The sequence below is a fragment of the Lissotriton vulgaris genome, chromosome 3_2 (assembly GCF_964263255.1).
Source record: "Lissotriton vulgaris chromosome 3_2, aLisVul1.2, whole genome shotgun sequence".
Taxonomy (NCBI): domain Eukaryota; kingdom Metazoa; phylum Chordata; class Amphibia; order Caudata; family Salamandridae; genus Lissotriton; species Lissotriton vulgaris.
Genome location: NC_141690.1, coordinates 13,940,544 through 13,962,278, shown reverse-complemented (window position 1 = coordinate 13,962,278; position 21,735 = coordinate 13,940,544). Strand labels below are relative to the sequence as shown.

The window sequence follows — 21,735 nt, the reverse complement described above, 5'->3', positions numbered from 1 at the left end:
TGGAACGCCGAAGCGCGTAAGGACAATTGAGCTCTGTTGCACTCGGTAAAAGACGAATAAAGTCTGCTGCCTCCCAAGACGCTGTTGGACTCCTTGTTTTTTGTGGCAAAACCGCTTTCTTCCAGGATCTCCATTCCTGGCTGGAGTTCGCCCTGCAGGACCGGAGGCCCCCGGTAAAAGGGAGGAGTGTATTTGTGTATATATATATATATATATATATATATATATATATATATATATATATATATATATATATATATATATATATATATATATATATATATATATATAATTCAGCTTTTCCCGTGGGGAAGTTTTTTCCTCATGCACTCCCGTGTGAAGGATTCAAAAACCACACCGGGTTTTAGGTCAAATTACAGTTTCTTTATTACAGCATCCAGCAAAACCTAACGCGTTTCGGTCTCTACGGAGACCTTGCTCACAGGTTAGTTTACTTGACAACATTTTGCATTTTAAATAAAGAAAAAAAAAAGGGGGAACCCATTTGGGATTACATCACTTCCTGTAGGTTAAACAGGCACTCTGGGACATGTAGTTTACTGGTTTTGTTGTGTCAACAAATAACGCAAAAAGTTGATTCCTTTATCTTTTTCACAGCTTGCATAATTTAGATTAATGTAATTTTCAAACACTTAATTTGTGCATTTAACTCATGCAGTTGTTGTAATGTTGAGCAACATTGAAAAATTAATCACCTTAACTATACCCCCCTGAATAAGAAGATTAAAGAAGATCTTAGAAGAGTGTACAACTTACATCTGTCTATTATCGGAAGGGCCAACTACTTAAAAATGAACATCTTCCCAAAAATACTCTATCTATTTCGAACAATACCACTCTTGGCCGGAGGTAACTATATAAAGACTCTTGACTCCTCCATGTCTAAATTTATTTGGAGTTACGGTAAAATTAGAAGGGCTCTACCATACCTAACTCTACCTTTAGAAAGGGGGGGATTGGCTATCCCTAACTTAACATTATACTTATGGGCAACACTGATCCAACACATGGGCCCTCTGTCAAATTCACGTACTATACGTAATAATGAACATTACAATATCCCTTCTATTTATGAGCTTAGCCTGGGGACTAAATGTCAGGGGTTATTTCTGAGGCAGATTGAACCATCTTATTTTAAAAAAATTAAGTTCAAAGTGGTTGTTGATGCCTGGAAGGTCTGGAAATTTACATCAAAACAACTGAAGATCCCTAAGTTTACTAAATATACTCCCTTGTGGGATAGTTCAATTATTCCGGCTTGCCTTAACGATAGTACCTCCCGGAGATGGGCGAATATAGGTATTCAGACAGTGGCAGATTTCTTAAATCCAGTTGGTATTACTACCTTTGAATGGCTTCAACAGAAATACACCATTCCAGCCACTGACTTTCTTAAATATTTTCAAATTTCTACATATATTCGTAACTGCACTCCCAAAATTGAACTAAACCACTTTCATTTTTTTTCTATTGTTGGGAAACAATCTACCAGTATAGGCATCCTATATCAAATGCTTATGGAAAATGTTAAAGATGATTTGGAGCGAGTAGAGCAAGCCTGGGCTCTAAGGTTGACTAATCCAAATATAGACATTGATCTTTCATTAGCGTTATCATCAAAATTATTTATCGCCTCCAACCTTAAAGCTCAATATTATAGAGTTATATATGACCTGTATTATACACCAGCCAAATTATTCTCATGGGGCCTACGAGCCGATGATCATTGCCCAAGATGTAAACAACCTCAAGCAAATTTAATCCATATGTTTGCCGAATGCCCCAAATTAGATCTATTAAAAACGATGATAATGAAATTTTGGGCCCAGGTTTTTGGTCGGAATATAAAAGACTCAGTAACCCTCTATGTGATGGGCCATGATGATTCTCTGGGCCATAGCATCGAGGAGCAAAGATCCATGTTCTTAGCAACTGCAATCTTACGAATCATTCTTGCTGCCCGGTGGAAAGATCTGGAGCCACCCACATTTCAGATGTGGCTTGGTCGTTTCCTCGCCACATATAAACAAGAGATTTCAATTTATAATACTAGGGGTAAAAAAACTAGACTTTTCGGGAACCAGATTTGGGCCCCAATTTCTAACTGGTATTCTAATGTGAAGTCTCCTACTCTGATTACGATATCTTGATTTGTTAAGATAATATTGTAGAAAATACGGTATTGAGTATATAATCTTGGATATGTTGATTTTTCTGTTTTGTTTTTTTTCTATTTTCTCCTAACAGCTGAAGTAGATATTGATTAATAGGCATTATTACCTTGCTCTGATTCTTAATATTTCTGAAATATGTTAAATATGTCGGTTAATTTTGTGTTACTATATTGTTTGACTGAATGTTGCTACAAAAAAAAAAAAAAAAAAAAAAAAAAAAAGAAAAATAATAAACCTCAACGAAATCATATTAGAGCCCTCCAGTGGGCAAAACTATTTCACACCAAGTTCATTTGTCAATTCTTTGGACAGTGCAAGAGATCACAAATTTCAGATTTAACTCATATATTTTTTAAAATTGCTGTGTTCTTAAGCAACTTAGGTAAACAAAATTAATAATAGAGCCCTCCAGTGGGCCAAACCATTCTACACCATAATCGTTCATCAACGTTTAACTGTGCAAACAATATTGTTGAATATTCAAACATGTCCTAAATGAAGAAAAATTATGTGAGAGTTGAATGTGTGAATTAACACAGAGTAAGCATCAGTCATTATCTGATAAGCGTGTAAGTACAACTTTACAGGTGGCAGTGTAGTTCTTCATCCTGATTGTGCCCAAACGGGCTCAAGGTACGGAAATTCATGATATGTTTAGACTCTTTTTGCCTCATCACCAGTTCACGATCTCCACCTCTTCGATTCGGTCCAACACTTTCAATTCCATAAAAGATTAAGGATTTCCAATCACCTTTGTGTTCCTTCTCCATATGTCTAGCCATGGCATTACTGCGATCAGAGTTAATTGTCGCACGAACATGCTCCAAAATGCGAAGTTTAAGTTCTTTTTTGGTGCTTCCAATATATTTCTGGGAGCACGGGCACTCTAGGGCATAAACAACAAATTGAGTTTTACAATTAATTAGTTGTTCAATTTTCCAGGTTTTTTTGTTTGCCATCTGTATCTCCTTGGTTGTTTTAGCAATGCAACAAACTTTGCATCCTGAACATTTGTAGAATCCTTTTGGTCTGCGCCATGCTTCTGGTTTCTTTTGTTCCTGAAAATGACTGTGAATCAATTTGTCTTTCAAATTCTTTGCCCTTCGATAGGTCACATTCGGATGATCTCCTACAATTTGAGCCACTGTAGGGTCCATGTGGAGAATATGCCAGTTTTTATTGAGAATCTTAGTAATTGCTTGGTTGGCCGTTGAGTGAGTGGTGATGAAGCGAATTTTGTCTGATTCATCCTCTGATGATTTTTGTTTATCCGCCAGTAAGTCAGTTCTTTTGATAATTGCAGAGCGATTAGAGGCAATTTGTATCCAAGCTGGATTATATTTCCTTTTCAAAAATTTGTTCTTTGCTAGGTCTTTATGTTTTTGCCAATCGTTTTCGTTCGAACAGATCCTTTTGATTCTGAGAAATTCTCCATACGGGATGTTCTGTAAAAGGCTAGGTTGATGGAAACTCTGAGCATGTAAGACCGCATTTGTCGCGGTACTTTTGCGGTGTAGTGTGGTATGCAATACATTGTCTTTGACGAAGATCTCCGTATCCAAGAACACAACCCTGGAGTCACTGATTGTGTAGGTGAAATTTAAACCAAAATTGGAATTGTTCAAAATTTCAAAGTATGTCTCAAATTCTTCATTTGTTCCTTCCCAAATTAGCAGCAAATCGTCTATATATCTTAACCATGCTATGGTTTTTTGGACCGCTTGGTCGTTTTCCGATCTCCATGCCCATGTCTTTTCCCATTGTCCTATTGTCAGGCAGGCGTACGACGGGCTAAAGGAAAAGCCCATCGCAGTGCCTTTTGATTGCCGATAAATTTCATTTCCAAATAAGAAGATATTTTGCTCCAGGCACATCGAGATCATCTCCAACAGCATGTTATTATGATCCATCAATTGTATACTTCTGTCCATGAGGAAAGATTTACATGCTTCCATGCCAATTTTGTTTTCAATATTGGAGTATAGAGATATTACATCCATTGTGATCAGTTTATACGTGGGTTGCCATGGAGTGTCCTGTAATCTTCTCAGCATATCACCCGTGTCTTTTATGTAAGATGTTAAGCCCTTTACATAGGGTAATAGGAAGACATCAATGTAATTGGCAATAGGTTCTAGTAATGCTCCTTTGGCAGAGATTATTGGTCTTCCTGGCGGTCTAGTGGCATGTTTATGAATCTTAGGCAGAAAATAGATTGTTGCCATTTTGGGGTGTTTAGTTTGAAGGTATTTGTGTTCATCAATATCCAATAGTTTTTGTGCGAACCACAAGTCTAATTTTGTATCCAAATCTTCTTTTAATTTGGGTAAAGGGTTGGTTTTTAGTTTTTCATAATATTCCTTGGTTTGTAGTTGCGAGTGGGCTTCCCGCATGTATGCCTCCTTGTCCAGAACAACGACATTGCCACCCTTATCAGCAATTTTGATTTCGATGGTATCATCCTTTTGCAGTGAGTTGAGAGCCTGGCGTTCTTGTCTAGATAAGTTGTCTTTGGTGAATGGTATGTTTAGTTGGTAAAGATCTTTTACGACACATTCCTGAAACAGATCAATTTTATTCCCAGGAGGGAGTTGTGGGTAGAATCTGGACTTTGGTTTTATTTTGGAGATTCCTGCTCCTAGTTGTACGCAATGTGTTTGTACTTGTCCACCCCCTTCTTGGGGTGCTTGGCTCAATTCCATCAGATTTACAAAGTGTTCAGCATCCTCTATGGGAGTCTGAAGGGTCGGTTGGATAATTTTTCTCCTGTAATTGGCCATGTCCGGTTTGTCAATGAATAGTTTGGCAAGTTTGATCTTTCTTATAAATTTGTAAAGGTCTATTCGAGTTTCAGCCAGATTTATGCCACTAGTGGGGCAGAAATTCATGCCCCGTTTGAGAACCTGTAGTTCCAATTCACTTAGTTGTTTCGATGATAGATTGATGACTTGTAATTCTTGGTCATTGGAGGTGTCATGTTGATTTGTATCGGTGTATGCCATGTTTGGATTTGTTTCCGGAGTTTCTTGATCTTTACTTATGCATTCCATTGTTTCCTCATGTTGCGTGTCATGGTTCCTACGCGGTCTGTGCCAGAAGCTTGTGCCGTATTTTCGCTTGCCTCTCCTTGTTTGTTTTGGGGTGTGCTTCCCCGTCCTCTTCCCCTCCCTTTTCCTCTTGGATTTGTGTACCTGGGGGGACCCATTGTTTTTTCCCAAGTCTTTTGGTTGAAAGCCAGTTTCAGATCGCCTAAAAAATATATATATATATTCACTGAAAAAACCATAGGTTATAGACCATATATAGTTAGGGATTAGCATTTACAAAACCTTATTTTACTCGCACAAAACCATTGAAATTCGCATATATAGTTAGTTCCACTAACTATATATCGCGCACCCGCAATCCACTGCTGATGATGTCACATATTACATCATTCATGACATGGTCAGTGACATCACTGATGACATCACTGATGACATCTCAAATGACATCACTGAGGACATTACTGATGACAACATCCAGTGACTGTATGTTTCTGTAAAGTTAAAATATGTCTTACATATTGAAGAATGAGTGGATGAATAAGTGTCTGGATGAAGGATTTAGTAGGTGCATGACTGACTGTATGAGTGAGTGATTAAATGTGTCTCACTGAGTGCATGGGTAAGTGACTAAACTGTCTTAATTTGTGTATCATTCTATCTGTTGTTCTGTAAACTGCTGCATGTGTTAATCAGTAGCTATATTAGTAACTATATGGGTTATTGATTGGTTGCCCAAGTATTTGTATGGGAGACTGAGTATGTGTGTGGGTGGCTGGGAGGGGTATGACTCTGTGCATAGATGTGTGAGCAGTTGATTCACTAGATGTATGGGTTCAAAAGTGCATGTGGAAACAGCTGTATGGGCAGTTGACTGTGTGCATGAGTGTATTGGTGAGTGAATGGATATCTCAGTGCTACATGTCAAAGTAAGTACATATGTAAAACACAGTACATGTGAGGGTTGACATATATAAATAACTGTGCATAAGAGCCAGTGAATGTGTGAGTGGCTGTATGGATCATTGTGAACTTCAATCAAGGATTGTATAAAAGAGTAAATATGTGTTAGTATATGTTTGAATAAGTAAGGTGTGTATAACTGTATAGTAGAGGAAATGGAGGTGTGATTGATTCTTTGCATGACTGACTAGGTGTGTGAGTAACTCCATGGATGAGTGACAGTCTGTGAGTGTCTGTTTACACTGAGTGTATGTAAGGTTATATTAGAGTCTGAAGAGGTTCAACGTATTATCACATGAATGATATCATCAGTGATGTGATCAGTAATGTCAAATGAGATGTCATCAATGATGTCATCAGTGATGTCATTTGAGATGTCATCAGTGATGTCATCAGTGATGTCACTGACCATGTCATGAATGATGTAATATGTGACATTATCAGCAGTGGATTGCGTGTGCGCGATATATAGTTAGTGAAACTAACTATATATGCGAATTTCAATGGTTTTGTGCGAGTATGGATGGAAAGTTCACAAGGGGTGTAATCATCATTCTCAAAGTTTCTAGTCTCCTCCACCATGAGATAAACTTAGTGGACTAGGGGGATAGTAGGTCCTTGATTTTGTCTAGAGTTTTCTGTTCATTATACGTGGCTGATTATGATAGATTGATTGAGAAACAGATGCCTAGGTATGTTATTATTTTTGGCTCTTTGAAGGCAGCACTGTGCTATAGAGGAGTGACAATGAAAATTAAGCGGCATAACTTCCATCTTATCTCTGTTTAAGGTGCAGCTGGAGAATTCTGTTAAGGACTGAATCAACAAGACAGTTTTGGAGATTGTTATATTGGGATTTTTGGGGAAGATAATTATATCTTCCGCATAGGCAGCCATTTTGAAAGTGAGGGAGCCATAGTTGACACCTATAATATACAGATTCTCATTAATCATGACTAGTAGCGGGTCTATTGCTAGTGCCCTGCAAGTGCCCTGGTATAGAGAGAAGAGTTTAGAGAGTGCCCGTTGATTCGAAGTTTAGCTCTGGGCTCAACAAGTAGTGTCAGACCATGGAGGAGAAGAAGTCACTTAAGTTGTATCTATCCAGGGTCGCCTCAAGAAATTTCCAATATACTTTATCAAATGCATTTTCAGCGTCTAATGGAATGGTCATACTGATCGGAGATTGGCGAAAGGGGGCTTTTTTTGACTATGTGGCAAAAAAGACAGGTTTCGTCCCATGCTAGTCTGCCCTTAACAAACCTGGATTGGGATGGAGGAATTAGTTTAGGTATCAGAAATTCCAACCGTTTAGCTAGATTTGGCCTCCATATTCCGGAGGGAGATGGGTCTATAATTCTTGGTATCCAGGTGGTCTTTCCCCTCTTTAGAAGGACTACTATGGTAACCTCAGCTGCGAAGCTGGTAACTTTGCCGCAGGAGGAAAAAAAACTGATTAATGATTCCAGTGGCCGCATGACTGCTTCAGAGACTTGTAGAAATCGAGGGGAAGGCCATCAGTTCCAGAGGCTTCACCCCCCAGAATAATTTTAATTGCCTGCAGGATTTCTATGGAATCAATTGGTTTATTTAGGGATAGTTTCTCCATGTTCAAGAGAGATAATAGGAATGTTTTTAAGGAAATTCGCACATGCCTGTTTTGAGGCTGCTATCTTAAGACTATTTAGAGAAACATAGACATTTTTAAAGGTTTCCTGAATGTCTGATGTTTTGGTCATAGTAGTACCTTGGAGATCTCTTATCACTGTTATAATGGAGTTATTGTGTTTAAATTTTAGGTAAGCTGTAAGAGATTTTCCAGCCTTTTTCAGATATAGGAGTTTTGTGCTGTTTTGAGCCTTAATTGTAAAGTGCGCTCTCTTACTGAGTATATAAATATATTCGTATTTGAGTCTCTTGATTTCTGTCATTAGGGTGGGTACCTTAGGGTGCCTGTAGATGGATGTCTTTTCTTTAACTGCTTTTTCTCAGTTGGATAGAGGAGTCTTGATGTCTTTATTTCTTTTCGACATTCGATTAATACAGAAGCCCCTTGCAGCGCATTTCAGGGCATCTCACAGAATCACTGGTGAGGAGACTGAGTCAGTATTTTTCCTTTAAAAATTGAGAAATTTCTATACTGAGCAATTCTTTATCCTTCTCAGACTCTCGGAACTCAGAGTTCATACGATATGCACATGTTATGGAGCGTGCTGGGGGTAAATTTAAATGAGGTCATGATGGCTGCATGGTTGGAGACTAAAGTGGGTTCTCTTGAGGAATCAAGTGAATCCTGAACAAGTTCAGTGCTAACAAATATGAAATCCATCCTAGAGGACATATTGTGGGGAGGTGAGAATAACATAAAGTCACATCCTGTAGGATTCTGGAGTCGCAAAAAAAGTCTAGCAATTTATGGATGGAGCTTGGCTTTGGGAGGTCTATATTAGAATGCTGATGGTCTCTCAAGAATTACATCCATAGGTAGGTTGAAGTGTCCCCCCAATACAATACGGGCTGATTGAGACAGCAGGGGAGCTGGCCAGATCAAGACCCAGCAAGTACGTAAGAATAGGGCATGCTTATGCCATCCTTATTTTCCTGAAGGATAATTAGATCTCCTTTAAGATTGTTACAATAATCTAATCACACAGCTAATCTAAACATTTTCTTACATATCACCAGGCGATTAAGGCCCTAGAGAGAGAGATCACTTTTAAGTCAAGCATCTTAGGAAGGACTGATAATCTGGCGTGCAAGCTGGACAGCAAAAGCCCAAACAGATAGCCCAAAGGCAGTTGCATCTGGCTTCATCCTATAGGCCACATGTCAAGAAGGATAGGGGAGGAAACAGGAAAGGACATAGGGAAGGAAGTGAAAAATAAAAATAAACCAAAGATCCTCCTGTGGAAAGAGAGGGAAAGTCCTATGGGACGAGGTGTGGAGGCTGTGGGGTCATCCGTGCAGTGAAGGAGGTGGGAAGGAACTCACTGCACCAGCAAGTTAGTGACCTATAAGCATTTGAGAAAGCTGCCGAACAAACAGGTGGGGGAATCTTGAAGACACGTAAGATCGAGTGATGAACATACAAACCATGGGGATACATTATAGATCTGTTAGAGATCCCATCTAAGCAAGGCAAAGTTCCCCGGTTGCAAGGAGGAGCTATGACTGTGGGAAGTGGACCAAAACTGTGGGAACGGCAAGTACAATAGTAGAGAAGATCACCAAAATAACTCTGCCCTCATAGCCAATTCCAGGTCTACAAAGCTATGCTGAAAGCAGACAAACATGAGGCAATACAGATCAGTGAGACATCATGAGTACCAGGTGTCTGGTCAGTTGCCCTAACAGTATTGAGTGCTTTATCAAATACTTAAGCCGGAGGTGGCATACCATGGTATTACAAGCTTACAACAATCATAGCACCATTGCAACATTACTAAACAGCAGAAACTGAGATAGCCAGAAACTTATATACTAAAACCTAGAAGTGTTACAAATTGAGAGAACACCAATCATATGCATCTTAAAACATTAATGAAGTACTGCAAAAAACATAATGCAACATAGATACAGTTGTAATATCTTCAAATTTGTGAGGTGTCCACAGTGCAAACTGTGTATAGTAGACTGCAAGCACAACAGTGGAACAGGTACACAGTATATCTTGTGGAGATAAACAAGCCATAAGCTCCACCCCAGCTGGTAGGCAGGGCATCCCTGCAGACATGAGGCATGAGGCGCCCAGTAAATGTATAAATTAAACATGCCTTTAGCAAAAAATTGTTGCACTGGAGGTATCGGGAAAAGAGTCAAATGGCTGGTAGGCTCAAAGAACCAGAGGCTCCATCTTAGTCTATCTGTGTTTCAGTTGTATTGGCCAGGAGGGCACAGAGGTTAGCAGGATCATGGAAGGTCTGTGTTCTGGTATTCATGGGGAACCCATACAGAGGGTTCAGAAGACAGAACTTCAAATGCCAAGCCCAGTGCGCAGGTTACGAGTGTTGATTCACAGGCTGCAGGATAGGAGCCCCCTAACAGTACTTTGGACCCCAGTGCTTAGTGGCCTGGCAACATCCCTGTGTCAGAAATGCAAGCATTGGGCCGCCGACCACACACAGTGGAGAGAAGTTCCTGGTAACCATAAGCTGGGTGCTGTGCTATACTTGTCAATACATTAGAGAATGTGGTAGTTGGGGAAGGGACAGCTGAGGTCAAGGCTGTGGGTTGAGAGGGGCCTACAACTGGGAGACTTGGAATGCATGAGTAAAAGGCCGGGGAGGAAGGCAGAACTTCATATAGGCAGGAGAGGATGTCGGGAAGACCCGCTGGCACCCTCCGACCTACCCGAACTTCTTCACCAGGAATTTCGAGTTCTCTGATTGATCACCATCGTAGGAGGAGGCAGACTCACATGGGTGGTACCATTTTGAAAACTATCCGTTCTTAAGTCAGAAGTCAGAGAAGCCTGAAGAATGGGCATAACGATCCATCGGCCTGCAGCAAAGAATCCATGAATCCTCTAGGGAGACCCACAAATCAGCTCAGGCAAAGAAGTGGCAGCACTTCGATTTTCGGAGGTGTCTGCACTGTAGTTCCTCATGAAGCTCAAAGGCAAGCCATGATCCAGCACAAAGCCCAAACCACGGACCTCCATTCTTGCAGCCATATGCTCTGTAGCTGTCCTGTCCCTGATCACCAGCCTGTGCATCACTGGTGTGAGACACTGCAGAGCATTGAGTTCTTCTCCACTTTGTGAAATTGCAGTCCTCGCATGAACAATTTGCAGATACAGTCCCACATGTGCAACAGCATAGAAAGTAGCAGTGTTTCTGTATCAAATCAAAGCCATATGCAGTGTAGAGTAGCAGTGTTTCAGTCACAAAGTAATTCTACGTGTACAGTAGCAGCGTTTTGTTATCATGTCAAAGAAATTGACTATATAGAGTAGCAGTGTTCCAGTATCACTTTAAATCCAATCTTCGTGCTGCACATGCAGGGCTGGACTGGGAAAGAATATATTTAAATACAGCCTTATTGCAAGCTACGAAAAAAATAAGCAGTCCAGTCTTCAAGTGTTGTACGCATTCTCCAATGGTTATGAGTTGCTTTATTCTGGGACCTGTCAACCCAACTTTAGCCAACGTGTTTCTTCACATTCACGACTTCATCAGGGCTGTATATCAGTATCAACAACATCTTTTAAGCACCTATTGTGTTAGTATATCCTTTGTCCCAATAAATCCGTCGATGTCTTTGAATTGTGTCCAAAGTACGGTCTCAATTAAAATAGGAGTTCAGTAAGTTCACTAAAATAGTACTCTCAGCGTAAACTCCAGAGTAGTGATAGGCCGTAGTTCCCCCTCCAAACGCGGTCACATCACAGTGGGATAGCATACTCCAGTTGCTCAGCGATTTAACACGTTGCGAGTACACGACGGTCCAGGTAGTACTCGCAACGTGTTAAATTGCTGAGCAACTGGAATGCGCGTGACTACATTTGCTCTCTCACAAGGAGGGGCCCTCCCATGCCCAAGCTAGTTCCCTTCAGTGCCAGTGTTTAGGTCGAGCAGTCAAGACCTCTTGTATATACCTTAGTATATACTTATATGTGTATATACTTTGTGGGCTCTGGAGATCATCCCTGGGACTTGTCTGCTTCCCCTTAGGGACTTTTTTCTGTACAACTGCCTCTATTTACCTGTCTTAATAGAAAACAACCAGCAGAGCTCAGTAAAATACCAGAATTGCTTTCTGTGTAGGGACTTTCTCTTTAATTTTTTGGCAACTGCCTCGATTTAACTTTCTTGATAGAAAACGACCAGCAGAGGTCAGTAAAATACAAGAATCACTTTAGCATTTTCTAGATTCCAGTCTATAGAGGTTGTCTTCCATGAGCACCCGTAGACAATAATATTTTTTTCAAATCTTGTATTTCAGCTATATGACCACCAAAGGCCCTGATTTTATATTAAAAACAGAGCTTTGGACTATTCCATTTCCTGCGAAAAGGCAATATTCTCTCCATGTGTTGTCATACCTGGCGTGTCACGCAGTTTGGTGCTTATTTTCCCTCCATGTTAAAAAACAGTAGATGTTTCAGCACCCAGGCTAATGTTCTGCATAGCTAAATACATATAAGGTCCCAAAGGCGAGACCGATTGCATTGCAAATGCTTGTTTTACTTTATAATTACTTTAGTGTGCCCTAGTTTTTAGAGCCTGATGTGACAGCAGGACATTTCTAATGCATATTCCATCTTTATCGGAATCAATCTCCTGCCAAAACTGTTGTAAATTCCTTTTGGAGTGTTTTGCTTTTCTGATTGCTGCTATGTCACAGAATACCAGATCAGATTGTGTGCATTTGAAACTGGTCTGTATTAAGTTATCCTTTTATACTTATTTTCTTTTTGTCCTTTTTGCTTTCTTTCCTTCTTAATTGTGTCCGTCTTGCCTTCCTTCTTTCTTTACTTTGTTCTTTCTTGCCTCCTTTCACTCTTTCTTTCCTTATTTCTTTTCTTCTCTATCCTTCTCATTCTTTGTTTCTCTCTTTCTTTTTCTCTTTTCTTTTTTCCCTTTCTCTTTCTTTTCCTTTTACCTCTTTCTTTCTTTTTTCTCTTTTCCTTCCTCATTTGTTCCTCTTGCCTTCCTTTATTGTTGTCTTTTTCCAATCTTTCTTTTTTCTTTTTTTCTCTACCCTTCTGTCTTTCTTTCCTCCCCTCTTTCTTGTTTTTTCTTTGTATCCCTCTTTCCTTCTCTTTCCCGCTTTCCTTGCATTTCCTTCTCCTTTCTGTCTCTTTTTTCTTCCTTCTCTGTCTCCTTTCTTCTCTCTTTCCTTTCTTCTCTCTTGCCTGCCTTCTCATTCTTTGCTCTTTCCTTATTGTTTTCTCTCTTTTTCTTTCTCAAACATACATCAGTGGGGGTCAGGGGATCAGGGCTACCGCAAAAGCTGTAGCCCACTTGATTAATCAGTAGGGGTGTCAAGAATACCCTTTTGCGGGCTCTGCGACATTCATTCGATTGCTGTGAATCCTTGTAAAAGTTTTAAGTAATTGGAGGCGTCGATGTTAACAGACCTAACGTTCAATGCACATAAATGCAGTTAGTCTTGCCACTTAACTTTATACTACAAAAACACCACGCATGTAGTTTAAAATTGCTAAATTTATCCACAATGCCTGATTTGCAGACTCGGATCCTGTCTTCACAACTTGACAAAATGATGTGATCCTAGTCAAAACACTCAACATTACGGTCTCCTCTCCATCGACAGCAAAATGTAGAAACATTTATTAGTAAATCAGTTTAAAGCTACAAAATAAACACACTCATATATGGTTTGTTAGACTGTAAAACGTTTGTGCATAGTTATATATATAAAAAAAAATCTTTGATTTTTTAATGTGGACTATAGGTAGGTCATGAATGTAATGTCAGAGTGCAGAAAGAATGAACCCATGTATAAGTCAATTTACCACACACCCTATCTCACCGATAGTCAGTGTTGGGTACAGTGTTGGACGTTCCCAGTGAGTCCATCAGCGACCAGGCTAGGCTCCGGTGCTGTGGTTAGCTACAAGGATGATCGTCTGGGGAGGCCCTGCAGTACATGCATGGCAAAACCACACAATCAGGAGGAGACCGCCTGCATTCTGAGTCTGGGTCTGCCAGTGCTTATGCTGCCAGGCCCGCCATCTTAAATTACCTAATAGGATGATGCCGCATGACTGTCTGGCTTAGAGTGGACTCCGCCAGGCATGAAGGGGGCAGAGAAGCAGCTGGTTCTTTGCAGTGCTTGTATGTAGTTACAAAAAAGGACCTCTTACACCAATACAGTAACACTGATTTTGCAGCTAACACTCCCTTCACTTCAGCCTGCCTTGCAAAGCCTTGTATCTTTTCAAAAAGGATGTGAGTAAACATGTATGGTGGAGAGTGCGGGGGGCTCACTCACTTGCTCCTGTTCAGACTCCAAGCCTCTGCCAACGAACCGCCTGGGATCGCAGAATCTGTCAGAATCAAGCGCAGACCCGTTCCAGTTCTCTTAAGGGAGTCTCGGTGCTGAGCACTGGTTAGCAGTGGCACAAATTAAACACTACCCAGCAGGTTTATTGAAGATGAAAGATATTAGGCTGTTCTGCTTTTCTTTATATGATATACCCGGAGTCTTCCAATTGCCTGTTCATTTTTCCAATATAATGTTGAGCCCAGAACAAAAACCAGAATTTGAAATCTGTTTTTACAATTACAAAATGAAATTGAGATATTGTGTATTTATAGTAGTTATAAATGATGCTTTTCTTTGAACACAAACTAGTCATGCATCACTTTTCTGTGGCACTGAACAGATGGATTGCTCGTACCCAGTGAGAATTCCACTCTTGCTACCAGATCCTTGTCTCACTAGAATCCAGTCAAGCAGCCTAATATTCGTGTACCTGTGGCTGCCAAGGTATATGTCTTTGAACAGTTTTGTTAATAAAAGCAAAATTAATTTGCACCAAACCAGTTTCGTCAATATCTTTGTAGTACCTCTCTATCTTTCGGAGTTTTAAATTCTTTCTCTCATTGCTTGTGTCTCCTCTGTCGAAGTATGCATCTTAGTAGCAATTAAATTATAGAAAAATATATTATCTCTGTGTTAACTATTTGGCCTATTAAGATATCTTACCACAAAAAAAGTACATACAATAGGTTGAAACAAAGTTTATCTACTCGTATGACTTGTACACACCTTGGATGCCATCTGTGTAGTGGAAGATCACTTAAGAAATCTATTATTGTTTCAGTTGGTGCAATGTGTATTATTTTATTTTTTACTAGGCTAGGAAAAAAGCTCATGACTGGCTGTCAGATGCACAGTCTACAACGCCATTAGACCCAGAGAACGTGGCAGTGGAAGAACCTGTAGTTGCAGTGGAAGAGATTGTTAAAGGAAAAGAAGATGAAAGCAGAATTGAAGAGAAGAAATGCAACACTGTGGAGGTAAAGCTGAGCCAAATACGCAGGGGGTGAACAATATGTTTGAACATTTCTCTCTTCTAATGTTTTATTTATTGTGTTTACAATATGCACACTAAGAAGTGCATTTTAGTTTAGTGTTATAGATTGTTCTGAACAGAAGATGATGGGGTAATACTGAAAAGTGTGACTTTAAGGGACTTTCTGATGCAGGGGGCGAATGTTTGTGGCTTGATGTAGCGTAAGAGTGGGCATTATAGTTTAAGTTGCATAACAGGAAACACCTGTCTCCATTTTGTATGGATTTTAGATAAAGTCTGGATAGCAGCAGTATGTTGGTAAAGTGATGTTTTTTATTTGGCTGTGTGTAGGGTATATTTTTGCATACACATAAGTACAGTCTGTGGCTGTCCATGCTAGGCATGTGCAGGTGAGACACAATTATCAATATTAATGTTACCGTAACTGGGAAAATTGGAGTGATTTATCAGTTTGGATTCGTGTTTTTTGGCATGCATTCAGTTGGACAATTGTATGGTGCAACTCCGACTGTTATTGTGCAGGAAAAGCTTAAAAGGCGGTCATGTAGTGGACTTTCAGATTGATCATGGTGGCAATGATGAGAACAGTAAAGTTCAGGTCTTCGCAGGGAAAGGTTCACTGAAGCTGGAAAGTATTTATGTTGACAATCTCATGGCTCATGCATTTGTTGTTACTTTTGTGAAAGGTGAAGGCCCTTCCACATTGTCCTAAATCTTGTTATATACTGAATATTGCCAGATGCTTTTTTATTTGATTAAAAATTCTCAAGACGGATTACATACTATGTAATGGTGTATTAAAAAAATTGCCAGAGCTGAACAAGAAACAGTATTACAGCCACCCCTCAGATAAAACTCCTGGTTACCACCACTTATCTGGAAACCCCCATGTACTAATGGTTCCAACAGTCAATTATGCCAGCAAGTCGAGCATATGCATCCCTCTTGGTAGCCCAGCTCTAAAATGCCCTCAAAAGTGCCGTAAACAAGATTTAGGACCACCTCACTTGAATACAACACATACAAATCTGTCTTTGGTTGTAACCACCCCAAGTCATGTCAGAGCCTGTCACTATGCTTGGCGTTTAATACAAATGTAAAGTTGATGCCTAGAGCTGAGCAAAAGGAAATCCCTTAACCTTTATGTTTTATTACAGTTCCTTTATTTTGGACGAAATGGACAGATAGATTGGACAGCTCCTGAGAATGTGTAGAAGAAGCAGATTGTCATGCTTTTAGAAGCAAGGGGTGACTGAATACACATTTGTAATGATTAAAGTCCACGCTGATATAACAGCCCTAGCCTCCATTACCTGGGTGTCCATGAGAAATCATGCATGGCTTTCTTCATCTGTAATTTTCCAAGGTTTACAGGTCAATGTTCTTCACTTTTTATTTATTATTAAAAGTGGTTGTCTTTACGATCGGTAAAGGTCTTCAAAGGCAAGGTAAGGTCTTGAAGGTGTATTTCTCAAACATACTTTTTCACTCCCTTCAGGAATTTAATCACTTGAATCCTTGAGGGATTTGAGTAACACGGTAACAGTAGGATCTACATGAACATCTTGATAAATTCACATATTTTATAACAATTTGAAGCCGCTCACGTATTGTGCTTAATTTTAAAGGCTGTGGTTGTAGTAAGTGTCAAGGGAAAGGTGTATGTTTCTTTTTGTGAGTAAGAAAGTGCTGATGCGTTCTTATCAATTAATCCAGAATATCTGACTGCGAGAATCTCAACAAGAAGCTATAAATGTAATACCCCCATTCCCACTACATTATTGACAGGATGTTGAAAGGTTTCCCTGGCCTATTGATAGAATTAATTATATATGTATAATAATTTAAATAACGTTTAGTCTACTTAAATACATAATTATTATCATCATTCTTCTTCTTATTATTATTATTACATAATTATTATCATCATTCTTCTTCTTCTTCTTCTTCTTCTTCTTCTTCTTCTTATTATTATTATTATTATTATTATTATTATTATTATTATTATTATTATTATTAATAATAGTAATACAATACCTACATAACATAGCCCTTGCTACAAGGGCGAAGGAACTTTTTATGTATTTCAGGGAAAATGCATACAAGATTGTGACAAGATAAGGCAGGGAAGTAAAATGTGTTTTCAAGTCTTTTTTCAGAAAAATAGTGAATTGGGCTTAAGTGTTAGCCTTTTTCGGTAGGCAACTTCAGAATGTTAGTGTTAGTGCTTTGCACGTGGTTCAGGTCTGGGATTTTTAATTTTTGGTACGAGTTATTTCTTCTATCTCTTTGTTCACTATTGAAGTGTACTTTGTCCTTGAGTTTCTTGACACTTATCACATGGTAGCCACAGATATCGGTTCTATAGAATGTTTTATTGTCATGTACGTCTCTGGTCCACTTCATATTACATCATGGAATTGAACAGATTTCATGTTCCTATGAAGGAAGTTTACACAGCCTCTCCCAGAGTTCCATTCTTCCCAACCTTTGCATTGTGATATTCCAGTCAGATATTGGGGTTTGTGATGAATAGATTACTGAGATCTGTGGTCTTACCAGGGTATCAGCTCCTTCATGATTAAGGGTAAAATAATGAATGCACTGCAGCAATGTTTATGCTGTGCTCCTGGAAAAGTGAACACTTTCATAAATGTTAGTTTCATAGTGGAATATAAAGAAGGTAAATATATTTATCATTTTATACCACACTTATTTTTAGAACTGGACCAGTTAAATAGAGAAAGAAAGCGTCTGTGTGAGATCATGTACGAATGATTACTATGTTCACTGTTTGTCTGGCTTTAGCCAAGATTTTTTGATTTTATTAAAATTATATATTTAATATGCTTACTTATATCAGCTAGTCCTCTTTATCAATTTATCTGTTATCTTTCACGTTTTATTTCCACCCACTATGCTACGGCATACAGCATGGGGCAGTGGGTCAGCTCTCTTCATCCATTGACTAATTTCACTGGTGAGTGATGTCATTTTGCCCTTTCATAAGCAGCACATCCACACACTACATAGTTCCCTTAATTGTGAGGGACTACTATGGGAATGTATGCTTTTTCAGACCAAAACGTATGGAATATATATGAGCGCCTGGCAGCTTCTCCAATGAAAGACTTGCAAAAACGATGACAAAACTGAGCAAGCATTGCCAAAGCCAAAAAGCTGAATTAATGCTTGTTTAATGTTGAAAGTGGGACTGTCTCTCAGGTTGCTCGGAATAAGGTATGCACCAACCATTAAAGACCCTCAGCTGCATTTGTCCCAACGGTTGTTGCCAGAAAAATTAGGCTTTTCTCCTGACACGTGATACACTGTTTTTTACATTGGAAAGTGTAAAGATGTCTCCAACACAGGAATAAGTTGATAATATTTATTGGTAGTACAAAGATAACAAGACCTCCAGCTACTTCTCCAGCTCCAATGTCTTATCTGCCCCACTTCAAAGAACAACATTCTATTAACCTAGCTACAGCTTAACATTCTACCATGAGCAAATCCCCACATATCTCCCCCCTTACATAGAACAATAATGGAAACATAAGAAAAAAACATAATCTTCAAATTGCATGCGGAAAACACATAATATGAAAGAACTTAAGGAGCATGGCATTTAGAAACATTACCACAACTCCAAGCAGAGCCATCCGTTAAGATAAGACCATTTTTCTTTGCACTTTTTACTTGTATAGGTTGAGTAAATTTACTCTCTCCCTTAGTAACAACCCCTCCTCTTCTTACTACAACCCAATCACCCTCTTTTATATCCGAATCCTTAACTCCTTTTCTTAGGTTGTAGTGACTTTTTTTTACTCTCTATTGTTTCTCTACACCATCTTCTACTGCAGCACGATTTACCCACACACCTTCTTTATTTTTTAGCCACCCGGGTACTTCTTTCACACCCGGCTCACGCCCTTTAAGAGAAACAAACGGGGAAACCCCAGTTATAGAATGTGGTGTAACTCTATATGACCACACTAATTTTTTAAGTTCCTCAGACCATGCCAATCCATTCGCTATTGAAAGTTGAGTGTTGTCCATTAATAAACGGTTGATTCTTTCAACCAAACCATTTGCTTGCGGCCTGAACAAAGCAACCCTCTCATGATTAATTCCCATTTTACATAAAAACTCTTTCATTCTTCTAGAAACCAACTGAACTCCATTGTCCGACACCAATGTTTTCGATATCCCTTCATTCATGAACACTATTTCCATGAAAGCAATTACTTTTTCTGTCTCCATGCAATCAGTAGACTCCACAACAAACCATTTCAAATGGTAATCCACAAGAACCATCAACAACTTGCTTTGAGATCCCAACCTGGAAATGGGACCAAGAAAATCAATTGCTAGCTTTTCCCATGGAAATTCCATACAAGCAAGAGGAGGTTGTCTAACAACCTTTGTTTTGTCACTCCTGGCACATGCGTAACATTCCTTGACAAGTTCTTTAATATCATTGTCCATTCCTGGCCACCAGAACGATTGCCGGATTTGTCTCTTGGTCATATTTCTACCTAAGTGTCCTTCGTGCGCTATATTCATTATCTTACTTCTCAATTTAGTCGGTGGTACCAATTTGTTCTTTCTCCATAACTTTCCTTCATTTATGCTCCACTCAGCTTCAACATAAAAGCTTCTAAAACGAACATCATCACAATATTTCTTAGTCCATCCTTCTGATACACAACTCATGACCTGAAGCAACAACTCATCATCCGACATACCATTGTCCCATTCTTCTTTATCAAACGCTTGTTCCTCATTGCATCTAATCACATCCACTCCTTCCTCCAGATCCTCCCTGGCAACATCCACTGGCATTCTAGATAGATAATCAGATAGCACATTTTTCAAACCTTTCATATACTTCATCTCAAAATTGTACTCAAGTACTGACAAAATCCACCTAGAAATTCTGGGGGTCACATTACCTTCAAATCCTCTCCCACCTTTAAACAAGTGTACTAGGGGTTTGTGATCGGTGCGAACCCTGAATGGTAAACCCCAAACAAAATATTGAAAATGCTTAATACCCTAACAACACTCTAGAGCTTCTCTCTCAATCACAGAATGTGAGGGTTCTGCTCCCTGAAGTCTCCTAGATGCAAAACCAATAATCCTTTCCACTCCATCATGAACTTGAGACAATACAGCCCAAATTCCCACCGCACTAGCATCGGTAATGACAAAAGTTTTAGCCTTGACATTGAAATGTCCAAGAGTAGGTGCATGCAAAATGCCACTCTTCACATATTTGAACGCTTTCTCACACACTTCATTCCACCCAAATGCAACTTCTTTTTTCATTAACAACCTCAAAGGTTCCATTATTTCTGAAATTCCACTAATGAATTTAGAACAGTCTTCGGCAAGTCCCAGGAAGGACTTCAACTGATCCTTGTTGAGAAGAGTAGGGGCATCATTAATTGGCAAGACAATACTTTTCTTTGGTTTTATTCCTGACCCTGATATTTCGAGTCCTAAATAGGTCACACAATCTCTCTCAATAAACATTTTTTTTTCTAGTCAACCCATGACTTTCCATACGTTTCAAAACCTCGGTTAAAACCTTATCATGATGGTCACAGCGGTCCCATCAATTAGCACATCGTCTTGAAAACATAAGACATTGTCCATGTCGCCAAAAATGTGCTGCATGACTCTTTGAAACACTGCTGAGGCGGACGCCAACCAAAACGGCATCCTATGGTAGCGGAATGCCCAAGGCGGTGTTACAAATGAGGTGAGGTGCCTAGATTCCTTGTCCAAATCGATATGGTGATATGCAGCAGACATATCTATAACACTGAAAATTACACCTCCACCCATAGCTGTTAACATTTCAGATATATTCGGCAGTGGTTGCCTATGAACCCAAATGTTTCTATTAGGATCGCGCAAGTCAACACATAGACAAATTTTATTTCCACCATCTTTTGGCGCGACTACAATGGGTGCGAACCATTCAGAAGCCTCTATAGGCTTAATGATGTTATGCTTTAACAATTTGTTGAGTTCTTCCTGAAGGGGACCGCTCATTAGATAAGGTACATTTCTTACCTTGTGAACCACTGGTACTGCATTTTTCTTGAGGATTATCTTATGGGAGAAATGTACCAATTTCCCCAATTTATCAGAGAAATCATTGGAAAATGTTTCGATAATACCAGTCTCATACCCGTCAACATTAAGAATAGGTAAAGATTTAACTGGTTCAGATGCGTTAGGATTAAGCATAATCCCCAAATCCTTTCGATGACGCCAACCTAACAAATTGGAACCCTGTTTCGTGAGATACACTCATCCATACACTTTTCTACCTGAAAAACCTACTATCATCCATTTAAGTCCCAAAATGTCTATGGTCTTTCCACCATAACCAACAGCTTTAAGGCCAGGTGTATCCCAGGAATTCACATTACTCTCATCACCCCAGACTTCAAGAAACATGTCTTTGGATAACAACGTATATAGGTACCCGAGTCAACCAATATTCTGACAT

At 39.4% G+C, this 21,735-nt stretch overlaps 1 protein-coding gene across 1 annotated transcript in view; it reads left to right on the top strand.

The window, feature by feature from the left end:
• Positions 1-21,735, top strand: part of FAM114A1 (family with sequence similarity 114 member A1) — a 226,055-nt gene that overhangs the window by 157,053 nt on the left and 47,267 nt on the right. The window contains exon 10 of the mRNA XM_086963982.1: positions 15,031-15,192. Coding sequence (XP_086820108.1) covers positions 15,031-15,192 — 162 coding nt within the window. The remainder of the gene's footprint in view (positions 1-15,030; positions 15,193-21,735) is intronic.